The 14,511-nt window shown below is 42.0% G+C and overlaps 1 protein-coding gene across 1 annotated transcript in view; it reads right to left on the bottom strand.

Moving 5' to 3' along the window:
• Positions 1 to 325: 325 nt before the first annotated feature.
• The window catches only part of LOC113915989, a 53,628-nt gene continuing 39,442 nt past the window's right edge, over positions 326 to 14,511 (bottom strand). The window contains exons 10-12 of the mRNA XM_035727887.1: positions 11,736 to 11,842; positions 922 to 1,034; positions 326 to 470 (exon numbers count right to left, since the gene is read on the bottom strand). Coding sequence (XP_035583780.1) covers positions 459 to 470; positions 922 to 1,034; positions 11,736 to 11,842 — 232 coding nt within the window. The 3' untranslated portion in view covers positions 326 to 458. The remainder of the gene's footprint in view (positions 471 to 921; positions 1,035 to 11,735; positions 11,843 to 14,511) is intronic.

The raw sequence follows: 14,511 nt of genomic DNA, 5'->3' as shown, positions 1-14,511 counted from the left end.
TTGGTGGTGGTGGTGGGGTGGTTAAAGTGATTGATTAGAAGTTTCCTCATTTGGGGAAGATCCCCATTTGGGGGGATGTCGTCTTTCAGAAAGTGGTTATTTCCAAATATTCCTATTGTTCCCAACTATAGATATACTCATGAAAGGAGATTCTTTCTTTCTTAGATAAAGATCATGACTTCCTTCAAGTTATACATTTCACAAGCACGTAAGAAGCACCAGAGAAGAATCCTACCTATTTTCACTAAGGTCAACTTGTGAAACCCACATTTTAGAAAATGACAAGCATAGCAGGATTAACACTACTTTGAACTTTCATAAATTAGTCATCAAATTTTAGAATTTGAGATGGGCTTGGTTCCAGTGAAAACTATTATTATAGAAAAAGCTATATCTTTCTATACGTCTGGTTGGCCATGGAAATAGACAGCATCCATAAAGATCTATGGCATCCATCTTCAGTTTTTAGCCTATGAAACAATGAAGAAAAAATAATAAATTATAAAAAGAAAAAAGGAAGTTCAGCTTCATACAATAGGGAGTAAATATATGTAGAGCATTACCACCTAATAGATCCCACATGTTTCATAAATAGTTTAGGTAAATTCACCATTTCAAATCCACAATAAGCTAACAGGAACCAGGATTTGGGGGGGAAGTGGGAAAGTTGAAGACAGGAGGCAAGGTTTGCAACAACATTTGAGGCAACTATGTTGTTTCCTACTACTTGTCCTTTGATACAATCATCCATCAGAATGGACTGATGGTTTGGGATACTATTACCTAGAACCAAAATTCTCATGATTTTATCAAGTGCAAAATCTGCTGAGGGTGGCATCTACACCAGTTTAGTGCCCAGGCCCCGCACACACACTCTCCTGGCGGCTGCAACTCAGCAGACACAGACATTTAAGAACATACCTTTTTCTTCTTTCTACGGGTAATACTAGATTTCCTGCTATTTTTCCAAATAGATCTGAAGGTTTCTGAAGAGACTTGAGGAGTGACTATAATTTTTAAGATTGGGAGTTTACCTGAAAGGGGCAGAACATAATAGTCAATGGGTAGGATATCTCACAACTCCATTTGATGGATTGGGTCTTAGCTTCTGAGAGGGGCATTTTCCCACATTCTTATTAACTGAGCAACTTTCCTCTCACCTAATATGTTTTCCCTATATCTTCTTGATGTGAGTGATCCATAACAATTTACTTCTGTAATAACTTCTCACTCTAGTCCTTTCTTTTCCATTCCTACTGTCATATGTTTACCTGGATAACTGTAGTAGTCTTCCAACTGGTCTTCCTAGCTTCAGACTTCCCCACCCCCAAATCCATCCTGGAATCTACTTCCAAACTAATCATCTGAAAGTGAAATTCTGATCTTGTCATTCATCACTTCTAATACTTTGTTAGCTCTTAATCTTTAGTGGACCTCTCTTGGTTTTGCTTGTCCAGCTTGCATTTTAGCTTCTTTCTGAAACAGAAGCTTGAGTTTACTTTGGGGTTCTGCTCCCCTGTCCTCCAGGGGTGGATGGGCACACAACCCAGATCTGGCCAATTAGCGGATTTATTCTCCCTGGCACAGTGATTGGTTAACAGGTATGCATGTGACTCATGATGGTCCAGTGAAATCAGGAGAAAGGTTCTTTCTTATGACTTTTTTTTTTAAAGATTTTATTTATTCATTTGACAGAGAGAGACAGCGAGAGAGGGGACACAAGCAGGGGGAGTGTGAGAGGGAGAAGCAGGCTTCCCGCCAAGCAGGGAGCCCGATGCGGGGCTTGATCCCAGGCCCCTGGGATCGTGACCTGAGCCGAAGGCAGACGCCCAACGACTGAGCCACCCAGGCGCCCCAGGAGAAAGGCTCTTTCTTGAGATTAAACGGGTACAATGTAAACTTATGGCCAGTGCTGCCCAAAATGCCACTGTGTGGGAAGAACCTGCCTGAGAATAAAGTCAACACAAGGAGATGAAGGTAGGTAGTGTTACCAGAACCCCTAAATCCAGCTGGACCTGTAGTTAGAACCACTCTTGGACTTTTAGTTTTATAGGTCAACAATTTTGTGTGTGTGTGTGTGTACTTAGATCAGTTTGAGTTGGTCCTGTATCACCTGAAACCAAGATTTTTCACTGATCATCCTATAAAGGCCAGCAATATTGTGATTTATAAGAAATATATATTTAGAGTATTCAGATTTCTCATATATATTTTGTCTTTGTCCATGGTTCCTGGCTCCCAAACCATTGGAATTTCCTGAGCAATAAGAGAAATGGGAGCATCTTTTGGTCCCTTAGGTGTGTGGGGGGATGGGTAAAATAGGTGATGGGGATTAAAGAGTATACTTACCATGATGAGCACTAAGTAATGTATAGAAACTATATTGTACACTTGAAGCTAATATAACACTCCGTGTCAACTACACTGGATTTTTTTTTTAAAGAAAACCTGAAAAATGTAATATTTGGTCCCTTGTTCTCAGTTCCTGAAAATGCCTTAGAGCCGTACAGGTGAAATGGGTGCCTTGTAATTCATAACAAGCCCCTTTCCATGAGACCTGAATTTATGTTAATGAGGAGACTTTTGGAAAGCTGGTTGCCAGGGGAACCAACCATAAATGAAGGGTTAGAACTTTCAGTCCTACCCCCTGATTCTCCAGGGAGGGGAAAGGGGCTGGAGGTTGAATCAATCACCAATGGCCAATGATTTAATCAATCATGCCCGTGTAATAAAGCCTCCATAAAAATCCAAAGGACGCGATTCAAAGAGCTTCCAGGTTGGGAAACCAGAATGCTTCCACGTGCCATCATGCTGGGGTCCAAACTCCATGAGGACAGAGCGGCTTTGTTCGAGACCTCAGCCTCTGTATCTCTTCATCTGGCTATTGATTTGTATCCTTTAATATCCTTTGTAATAACCTAGCAATCTAGTGAATAAAGTGGTTTCCTGAGTCATATTAGCTGTTGTAGCCAATTAATCAAACCCAAGGAGTGGGTCATGAGAACCTCAGCTTTATAGCCAGTCAGTCAGAAGCCCAGGTAACAATCTGGACTTGCTATTGATGTCTGAAGTGGTGGTGGTGGGGAGGGGACAGTCTTGTGGGACTGAGCCCTTAACCTGTGGAATCTGATGCTAAGCTCCAGAAGTGAGTTGAACTGTAGGCCACCCAGCTAGTATTTGGGAATTGCTTGGTGGTGTGTGGAAAAACCTACTCCCACACATCAAAATTGGAGTCAGATAATAAGACTCAAATACCTAGCATGCCATTCGGAGAGCCTGTGTCAACCCATCCTTCTGTTATTTCCCATGGCACCTGCCCTTCTCCCCCTTTCTGTTTCTCATCTAGCCAGATGTCCGGGTCCTGCTTGTAGGGCCACAGGGGCCTCAAGCTGTAGTTTCTGGAGGTCAGGATACACCAGGAAGAGGCCAGAAGCAGAAAGGTAAGTAGGAAATATGGTGGAGAGGCAAAATAAGAACCTTAAAAATAGGACTGCATGTACTATAAATAAGTACTTAAAAATAGTTCTGCATGGGGGCATGGGGTGGCTCAGTCATTAAGCATCTGCCTTCGGCTCGGGTCATGATCCCGAGGTCCTGGGATCAAACCCCACATCGGGCTCCCTGCTCAGCCGGGAGCCTGCTTCTCCCTCTCCCTCTCCCCCTGCTTGTGCTCCTGCTCTCGCTGTCTCTCTCTCTGTCAAATGAAGGAGTGAAATCTTAAAAAAAAAAAAAAAAAAAAGGACTGCATGACCCTCCAAAGGGTCAATTGAGGTTGAAACATGAAAATGGTTGTAAGGGTGTGGGAACAAATCAGGCTGGGCAAAGTAAAGGGTAGTGGAGGGTAAGGTGGATGAATATGGGTAAGGGACCTGGAGGTATAAGACAATACAGTTTATAATTTCAGGATGTAGAAAGGGCCAGAAACTGTGTCACTGAGGGCTTGGGTAGTACATATGTGCCTGGAAGATAAGCAAAGTCAGCATCTATTTGGACGTTTTCCTCTGGTGAGCAGTGCTTATTGATACTTGGTGTGGTCATTCTATCCTACGGGTCATTCCATCCTGTGGGTCATCACAAAAAAAAGGTGTGGTTGTGGGGGGAATGTTACTCTGATACTTCAGGGTGGGGCTGGGCCATAATAAAATCTAAGGCAATAATCTCCCAGGGGTGTGCCTAGATTGAGAGGCATTCATGTTTCCTGGGCCTAATTTTGGCCCAGTGTCTTCCATGTTTTCTTATAGAGCAGAAGGTTATACAGATGTAGTTCTGCTAGGTGACTTGAGGGGCCATGTGGAATGTCTAATAAAGACCCTGGTGTCTCACTTGGGCCACTGTGGGGCGGAAGGGGGGGTGTCACTGGCTTCAAAGGCCTTTGACCAGGTTTAGTGTAGACCAGTTGACCTGTCAATCATAATCTAAAGGAGCTTGAGGCAAATACTTCTAGTTCCCTGACTAATATCTTTTCTGACCTTATTTTCTAACACAGCTCAAATTTTTCTTAGGGCAGAAATGTGCCCAGCTAAAAATTAAGGATGGGCATGTGACATGCTTCTGACCAACTAGAAATAAGCATAAGTATGCTGGGGATTTCTGAGATTTCCTCATACAGGTACCAGTACATTCTCCTTGTCCCTTTCTTCTTCTTCTGGTCTGGAATGGAGATGGGAGGCTCTCAGGGAAGCAGCTACCTTACAGCTATGAGGATAAAATCACCGGTTAAGGCTGATGGTGGAGAAAGAGAAAGGAATGACGGGGCGTGTCTGTACCTGCTCAGTCTTCCTCTACCTGACTAAGCCACTACAGCTGGTCCTATTCCATGTAACCAAATATCATCTCTAACCATGCAGAATTTAAAAACAAATAGGAAGAATTCATCGTCGGGGAGAAAAACAAAGCTCAGAGTTGAAAAAAAGAAGATAGGCTCAAATGTAGAGGAAGACAGGAGATTCAATAAGAAAACAAGGCCCAAAGTCTTGACCACTGTGAAGGTCAGGAGGGAGATGCTCAGGCTGTGAGGAGTGTTGGGGGCTGGAAACCACTTGAAATGGGGCCAGTAGTGTGGTATGGGGGCCAACTTGAGGTCTCAGAGGATTCCCACGACAGCCACACCCACAAAAGACTGTCATATTCCCTGCACACCACACTTTTGGTCATCCTTTTCACTTCTTTATAAAACTCTAGCCATTCATAAATGCTCTATATAGTGTGTGAAGCCTCCAACTCCTTAGTGGAAGCTGAGGTGATTAAGATAGTATTAGATATTGGGCTGCCTGGGTGGCTCAGTGGGTTAAGCATCTGACTTCAGCACAGGTCATGATCCCAGGGTCCTGGGATCGAGCCCCAAGTCAGGCTCTGCACTCAGTGGGGAATCTGCTTGTCCCTCTGCCCTTCCCCCCACTCGCGCACGCGCGCTCTCTCTCTCTTGCTCTCAAATAAATAAAACCTTAAAAAAAAAAGATAGTATTAGATATTGACATGGAATTACATAACAATGAATCACATGGTAGAAAGCTATCCAGTCTTCAATTCTCTAAAAATATAGTCAAAGTAATGCATACATATAGCTACAAAATTAAATAGGGCTAAAAAGTTTATAATGAAAAACAACAGACCCTCGCCTTTCCTCTCAACACCCGCAGTCTTCTTCTCCAGAGACAACCACTTTTAACTCACTCAGCTGTTTTTCATGAGATTTACTGCCTTATTTCAAAGTGCTTTTTATATTATTTGATATTTCCAGTAAAAATTTTATATATTGACTGTTACCAGTTCCTCTCACCAAACCTCCCAATAGTGATATTTCATAATTTTTAGTTAAATCAGCACTTGGTGTATTGACTGGTACAGTCATATACATCTTGTTCACAGTGTTTCCCTTTCTTATCTAACTTTTTTTTTAAAGATTTTATTTTTAAGTAATCACTACACCCAACTTGAAAGTACAACCCCAAGATCAGGAGTCGCACACACTACTGACTGAGCCAGCGAGGTACCCCACTTATATAACTTTCTTCTGTCTGAATTAATAATTGTCTTAATTTTTCCTTTGCATTGTTTTCTGTGTACCTATTCTAAGTATTTCCCCCGATTTCTTTTGTTTGTCATACACCCATATTTCTTGCAAAATACTTAAGTATTTCCAATGCTCTTTCAGTTTTTACTGCAGGATTCCTCCTTTCCAAAATCTTCTATTTTTCTGTTCCAATTTGGACTAGTTCTGACTCTCAACCATCATCTGGGATTCCTTTTTCTACTTTTCTGTATTTGTTCTCCTGATTTCTGGATTCTGCATTCTTCATCTTTGTGGTTTACTCTCATTTTGCTCAAGTGTGTTCTCTGGGACCTTCCTAGGAAACAGAGGCGGCACACAGTTTGAGTTCTTGTGTGCTAAAAACATCTTTACTTTATCCTCATACTTGGTTAGGAGTTGGGAATGTATAGAATTCTCACAGAGTTGTCATGGCAGTGCCCCATAGTTTCTAGCTTCCAGTCAGAAGTCTGATGTCATTCTGACTCCCAGTCCTTCGGATGGAATATACAGTATTTATCTGTAAGTTGTTAGATTCTCCCCTTTGTTCCTAGTGTTCTAAATGCCATGGTGATATAGCTTTTATCATTCACTGTTGCTGAGCACTCAATGGGCTCTTTCAATATGCAGATTTATGTCTGTTGGTTCAGGGAAAGGTCTTGATTTATTTGATAATTATTTGATAGTGCCCTTTCTCCACTTTCCTCTGGTCTCTCTTTCTGAACTATGAGTTAAATGCTGGTGTTCACAGACTGATCCTCTCTCATATATTCTCACCAACTTTTCGTTCTACTTTTTAAAGACTTGCTTGACTTCATCTTTCAACATCTGTTTTGAAATTTTTATTTTGGCTATCATTTTTATTTGCCAAGAACTTTTTCTTATTTTCCCAATTAATCCTTTTTCATAGCATCCTGTTCTTGTTTTACAGATGCATTATCTTCTGTTTCACTGGGGGAAGGTCTCAGATTTCTGTTCATAGTGAAGCTTGAGGCATCCAAAGGCTGATGGGAAGCTCCTCTGTATGAGCAGGGCTTGCTTACCTGCTGGGCTTTTTTGAATGATGAGGGCATGGCCAGGGGTCAGCATCTGTTCTTTGGGGCTATTCAGTTGATCAAAGAATACTCCAGAGGCACCTGGGTGGCTCAGTCGGTTAAGCATCCGACTCTTGATTTTGGCTCAGGTCATGATCTCAGGGTTGTGAGGTCAAGCCCTGCATCAGGCTCCATGCTGGATGTGGAGCCTGCTTAAGATTCTCTCTCCCTGGGGCACCTGGGTGGCTCAGTCATTAAGCGTCTGCCTTCAGCTCGGGTCACGGTCCCAGGGTCCTGGGATCAAGCCCCGTATCGGGCTCCCTGCTCCGCGGGAAGCCTGCTGCTCCCTCTCCCACTCCCCCTGCTTGTGTCCCCTTTCTCGCCGTGTCTCTCTCTCTCAAATAAATAAATAAAATCTTAAAAAAAAAAGATTCTCTCTCTCTGCCCGTCCCCCCTCCACCCCTGCTCTTGCATGCATGCTCTCTCTCTCTCTCTCAAAAAAAAAAAAAAAAAAAAAAAAGAATACCCCAGTCTTCTACATGGCTATCAGTCTCCAGAAGCAGGGCAGACAAAAGTGGCTCAGGTAATGGTAAAGGCTGAGTCCCAAGTGTTTAGTGTGTAGAATTTTCCCTAATCCTCTTTTCAGCTTCTGACTTTACCCTAATTCTCTGCCATGCTGGATGTCCTGGGTCTGCTGAATGGCTGTTTAATTTTTCCAGAGACCCTAACTGGTCTTCCTTCTTTTGTCCTCACCTCTCCTCGAATCTATTTTCAACTTAGAGCTGAAGTAATCCTAATAAGATGAGAGGAAGACAGGAGATTCAATAAGAAAAGGGTCAGATGAGGTCACTCCTCTCAAAATTCTCAAATGCCTTTCCATCTCAATAAAGTTAAAAATCAAAGTCCTCCTAATTGCCTAGAAGGCCCCCTGCCCTCCATGTTTACTTCTTGGAATTATTTTGTCCTATTACCTTCCCACTATTTCTCACTCCACTCCAGCCATGCTGGCTTCCATACTGGTTCTAGAATACACCAGCTAGCCTCCTGCCATCAGCCTTTGCACCTACTGTTCTACTTACCTGGACCGCTCTTTTCCCAAATAACTACATGGCTTGCTCTCACACACCTTGCGGTCCTTGCTCAAATGCTTCTTCTTAGTACAGCCTTTCCTGGCTATCCTAACTAAACTCCCCATCCCCGGACGTACATGCTTTATCTCCTTTTCTTGCTTTATTTTTCCCTTAAGTATGATTCCCATCTGATATACAATAATGTATATTTTACTTCTCTTTATAACTGGTTTACTCTCTGTCATCCACTAGCAAGGAAGACCCATGAAAGCAGAGCTTCACTGCTCAACTCAAACAAGGCCTGGCATTTGTGGGGTGTCTCGATCAGATGTGCAGGCCACCAAATGCGGGGTGCTCCGATCGGGAGGAGGCCGGCAGCATGGGTGGTGAAAGGATTCACCCCAGGCAGAACAAAAGAGATAAAAGTTTACTGAATACACTGCAAAGGAACGGTGGACAGGACAGCAAAGGAGAGACTCTGCTACGAGGCAGTGGGTGGGGGCCGGTTATAGGGCACAGTGAGGAGGCAGGGAATGTATGGAATTTTCCCTTTTTTGCTAAGCTTAGGAACTGTGCCTGGTTATAATTGGTCAGTTAGGGCCTATGGCTGTTTCAAGGCAGGTCACCTAATGAGCCCATCTGCATTAGGCTCAGTGGTCGCTGAGGGCCCTTTTGCCTTGTTCTACAGCATTTAATAAATTAATGTTGAAATAAATAGATAAGTAAGAATGGATAACTTAAATGATCCTTAAGTCTTCTGTTTTTGTTTTTGTTTTTTAATTAGTAAAAAAGCAACCCTTTAAGATGTAGACAGCAGTTTCTCCCTCTGCTAACCTTTTTTTTTTTTTTTTTTTGGTAACAAGTGAGGTTGCTGATGTTTCTGAGAAAGCTTTCATTGTGTGTGTGTGTCTGTGTTCCATCATTAAAGGTAGTTCGTTAAGATTTCCTTGGTAGACAAATGACTTTAGGCTGTTAATTTGATTTCATGAAAGAAGTAGAGTTAGGATTAGAAATTAGCTTGTTAACTTGCAAATGATAAGAACACACAAGCAATCAAAAGAAGAACATTAGTTCTATAATTAGCGATATTACTAATTGCTTTTAATGTTTAAAAGGCTACCATTAAGGCTAAATGGCAAGAGATTTCCCTAAAGAATCCAACCAGCTAACTCTGTTTTGAGGAGTCTTTCTTGGTGTTCAAACTGACAATTGTAAGGCCTCCATCAGAAACATGCCATAATTATTTTGGTTCAAAATGTGGATGCATTAAAGCTATTCATGATATATACTACTATATATGGGGGGGAAAATGCTTTCTTGAACTATAAATTGTTTTTTAATGCTTTTTAAAGGAGAATCTGTATTTTCAGGTGGGTATTTCATAATTATCTTCCCCATTTACACAAATTGAACCATTTACTAGGCAAGCACAATGTTTTGCAGCTCCAAATAAGTACTCAATGAGAATCATTTTCCATCAAATCAGCTGAGACTGTCCATCATTTGCACTCACTACAGTAATGATCCGAAGACTGCCTGCAGCCTTTTATAATGTCTTCTGCTAAAGCAGGGTATGGTGAGAAAGTGACCATGGTGCTAAGGAAAACCAAATGAAGTCATTAACCTGCTTTCAGCTTATTGAGCTTAAAGTTCAATTTAAATTCATTTTAAAAGAATAATTCCATTGCATTTGAATTCAACTCAAATGGACTAGGAAGTAGATGTTCTGTTTCTACAAAATAAAAGGATAATTCAAAAATCTTGGGATCATTTGGTTGGCTGTGAAGAAATGACGATGCAGTGGTTTCAGTATAAAAATGTCAACATTGGGGCGCCTAGGTGGCTCAGCTGTTAAGTGTTTGCCTTCAGCTCAGGTCATGACCCCAGGGTCCTGGGATGGAGCCCCGCATAGGGCTCCCTGCTCAGCGGGGAGGCTGCTTCTCCCTCCCCCACTCCCCCTGCTTGTGTTCCCTCTCTGGCTGTGTCTCTCTCTCTGTCAAATAAATAAATAAAATCTTTAAAAAATTAAAATTAAAAAAAATAAAAATGGCAACGTGGTAGACAGTAATATTGTAATTCTTCTCTCTAAAACTGCCAGTATTAGGAAAAAATGCAATTTAAAACTATGTCGTGTCTCTAAGGTCATTTTATCGAGGAAATGATAAAGACCAACGCTTGTTCTACTTAATTCTCTTCATGTAACCTGCCAGATAATGCACCACGATTTCTCCCCCCCCCTTTTTAAATTTAAATTCAAATTAACATATAAGGTATTACTGGTTTCAGGGGTACAGGTCTGTGATTCATCAGGCTTCTAGAAGTCTTTCCCCTACTTATTTATTTATTTATTTATTATTTTTAAAGATTTTATTTATTTATTTGACAGAGAGATAGAAGCACAAGTAGGCAGAGAGGCAGGCAGAGGGAGAGGGAGAAACAGGCTGAGCCCGAAGCGGGACTCGATCCCAGGACCCTGGGATCATGACCTGAGCCGAAGGCAGACGCTTAACCAACTGAGCCCCCCAGGTGCCCTCTTTCCCCCTTGTTAAACACTGAATTTGTATTTTTAAATCTGTTTACAATGTCTTTCACTGAGCTTTATTTTAAATGACGCTTTCTCATCTTCTCTCTGTCAGCAGTAAGAATGACTATCGTTAATTCTGGTCATGCATGTTAGTGAAAGGAGGAGGGCAGGGTTGGCCAATGTTAAATAAATAACTCATTCCATATGTGGTTCTCTCATTTTCAAAGGATTACATGGTCATAAAGGACCCTTCGTGCTCTCCCGATGTCAATCACAATTTAAGATGGTCCAGCAAGCACGTCAGAATCTTGTAAGGGATGTCGCTTGAGTTTTCCAATTGCTGCCTGGAGAAATATCTGCAGTTTGGGTCGTGGGGGAGAATAGAGAATAGGAGAGTGTCCCTCAGAGAATATTCCTTACAGGAACCCTCCTCTACTGTACGCTTTCTCTCTCTATAGCTCCAGTTACTCATGGTCAGGATGCAGATGGTCTTCCTTCTGAGGAATCATCAGAAGGTCAATAGTAGCCTAATGCTACTGTGTCATTTGCCTTACTTCATCTCCTCATGCAGGTTTTGTACATCATCACGAGAAGAAGAGAGAGTATGGTACAGTAAGATATTCTGAGAGAAAGACCACATTCACATAACTTTTATTACAGTATACTGTCATAAGTATTCTAGTTTACTATTTATTATTGTTAATCTCTTACTGTGCCCATTTATAAATTAAACTCTCACAGGTATGTTTGTATAGGAAAAAAACAACATATATACGGTTTGGTCCTATGTGCGGTTTCAGGAATCCACTGGGGGTCTCGGAACATGTCCCCCATGCATAAGGGGAGACTACTGTGCTTATGTCAAAGATGACATATGACATCATAAAAATTCTTGAACTCTGTGCAAATCACTGAGCAAATGGATACAAGGGTAGGTGGCTTATGACAGTGCTCTTGGTCATCACTTAGCTCAGGCCAGTTATTTAATGAAAAAAGTAGAGCAAGCTGTGAGTAGTATAGCATTTAGGGGTGAGTAGATGTGGACAAGTGGAGGGGAACACAAACCACAAACACTGTACCTGTCTTTCTGGCTCTCAGTGCTTCAAGAATGTCAGCAACAGCCATTTCTCCCAGGACATTGTTTCCGAGGTCAATTTCCCTTAAGTGAGCAGAGGATGTGATCAGGCTGGCCAAAGAAAAGGACAAATCAAAACGGCATTGTGTCAAGCATGGTTACTCAAACTCAGTCCACTTATTTTGGAGTCTGATCTCTCTTCTTAGGTCCTCAACACTCTCCTTGACCACCCCCCCCTTCCAAAGATGACGCACTGACCCAGTTTGAAACTGAATCCAGGCTTCCAATTTAATCTCTCTAGTTTGGATGCCTCTCCTAAGTACATTGGTAGGATAAAGACTTCTAGCTGCCTTAAATCTTCCATTCATTTATTTATTCAGAAGATATGATGTGGTATTGTGCAGGGCTTCCTAGTCTTTTAGATTTTACACACCAGTAAAATGTGAAAAAGCTTGGGGGGGACTGGCTTGACAACTTCCAGTATGTCAAATAAATAACAATTCTCACCTAGCAACACTATAACAGAACAAATGTTTTTACACAAAATTAGAAAGGGCATAGTCTCAAAATAAAGGATACCTTTTAAAATTAAGTAAGTTTAGCTTTATGAAAAATGAATACTCCATCTATCTTTTTTTTTTCTAATCTCTTTGAGGATTATTGAAAATTCCTTCGTGTCCTAGCACTGGCCTGCCAACTGGTCTTTGAGAGTCTCTGGCATCATGAGTAACCATAGAATCTGGGTGAAGTCCTGGGCTCCTGGTCAGCTTCTACCTCCTGTCAACTGTGTAATCATGGGCAGGCCACGTGCCCTCTTGGGTCTCATCTTCCTCATCTGTAACATTGGCGCCCAAAATGGCTCTTCTGCCTATTTTATAAGGTTGTGGTGAAAACAGAATGAAGCAGTTCCTATGAAAATATCTTGCAAAATGCAGTACCAGTTGGGCACCTGGGTGGCTCAGTTGGTTAAGCGACTGCCTTCGGCTCAGGTCATGATCCTGGAGTCCCAGGATCGAGTCCCACATCGGGCTCCCTGCTCAGCAGGGAGTCCGCTTCTCCCTCTGACCCTCTTCCCTCTCGTGCTCTCTCTCATTCTCTCTCTCTCAAATAAATAAATAAAATCTTTAAAAAAAAATTCAGTACCAGTGATGTTATTATATTGAGTGCATGCTTACTAAATGCATATGATATGTGTAACATTGTAGATTAAAGGAATATAACACATGGCCTCTGTTCTGAAAGATATTATCATATGACTTCCAATAAAACAATTTTGAGTCCTTACCATGTACTGGGGATGTGAAATTTCAGTTAAGATCAGTAGTAAATACAAGGTCATTCTCCCTGTACACACTTTCTATTGATTCAGCAGCTAGAATTCAAGCGTGGGGCTCAATGGTTCTGCCAGACTCTCTGTCTCAAAGGTCTTGCTCCCAAGGAAACAGCCTATCTAATCAGGACTTGCCTGGCTTCAGCTTCCTGAACTGCCTGCCTGTGTCCCATTCCTTCAGATAAGATGGGTGAAGGCAGGGATGCTTCAGGGGGAAGCAGGCGTTCTAGAAGGAGAAGGGAGAGTGTTGAAGACAAACTTCACAATTCGACAATTCTACAACTAAGTCTGATTTCAGAGGCCAGGGATTTAATCACTACACTACACAGCCTCACATGAGCTAGGGTTTTATGGAATATTCACTATGCATCAGATGTGATCAGGGCCACCCACATGCTGAAGCACTCGTGCCCAGCACAGAGGGGTCCTGCAAAGGTGTGAGTAGGGCTGAAACCTGCCAAGCTCTGTCAAGTTCTGGGACCAGAAGCATAGACCTAGAAAGGGTAACCTCCTCTGACTCATTGGCCAGAGGTGGTGCCTCTTTTAATTTATCTGTCTGGAGGGGCTCTTCTAATTTGTATAAAGGTGCTAGCTGGAGCCCTATGCACTGTATATAGCATGTTACATACATGATCTAATTTAACCCTATAACACGCTCTTGAGTTAGACACTATTATTATCGCCATTTTTACAAATGAGGAAACTGAGTTATAGAGGTTACTATAAAAATATATATAGGTTAAAAGTAAAAGGACAGAAACAGATATACCATGCTAATATTAATCCAAAGAAAGCTGAAGTAGCTATATTAATATTCATCAAAGTATATTTCAGAGAAGGGAATATTACCAGAGATTAGAGAAAAATATTACTGGGGATTTCATAACGATAAGAGTCAATTCTTCAAGTGACTTAATCTTTTTTTTTTTTAAGATTTTATTCATTTATTTGACAGAGGGAGACACAGTGAGAGAGGGAACACAAGCCAGGGGAGTGGGAGAGGGAGAAGCAGGCTTCCCGCCGAGCAGGGAGCCCGATGCGGGGCTCGATCCCAGGACCCTGGGATCATGACCTGAGCCGAAGGCAGACGCCTAATGACTGAGCCACCCAGGCACCCCCAAGTGACTTAATCTTAAATGTTTTGCACCTAACAACAGACCTTAAAAATATATGAAGCAAGGGGCACCCGGATGGCTCAGTTGGTTGAGTGTCCGACTCTTGATTTTGGCTCAGGTCATGATTTAGGGGTCCTGGGATCGAACCCCACATTGAGTTCTGCCCTCAGTGGGGAGTCTGCTTGAGATTCTCTCTCTCCTTCTTCCTCTGCCCCTCCCCCTGCTTGCAAGCTCCCCCACCCCACTCTCTTTCTGTCTAAAAAATAAATAAAATAAATATTTTTTAAAAATATATGAAGCAAAACTGATTAAATTGCAAGGAGATACAAAGTCAC

This window comes from Zalophus californianus, chromosome 1 (assembly GCF_009762305.2).
Source record: "Zalophus californianus isolate mZalCal1 chromosome 1, mZalCal1.pri.v2, whole genome shotgun sequence".
NCBI lineage: Eukaryota > Metazoa > Chordata > Mammalia > Carnivora > Otariidae > Zalophus > Zalophus californianus.
This window is presented reverse-complemented; position numbering and strand designations above follow the sequence as displayed.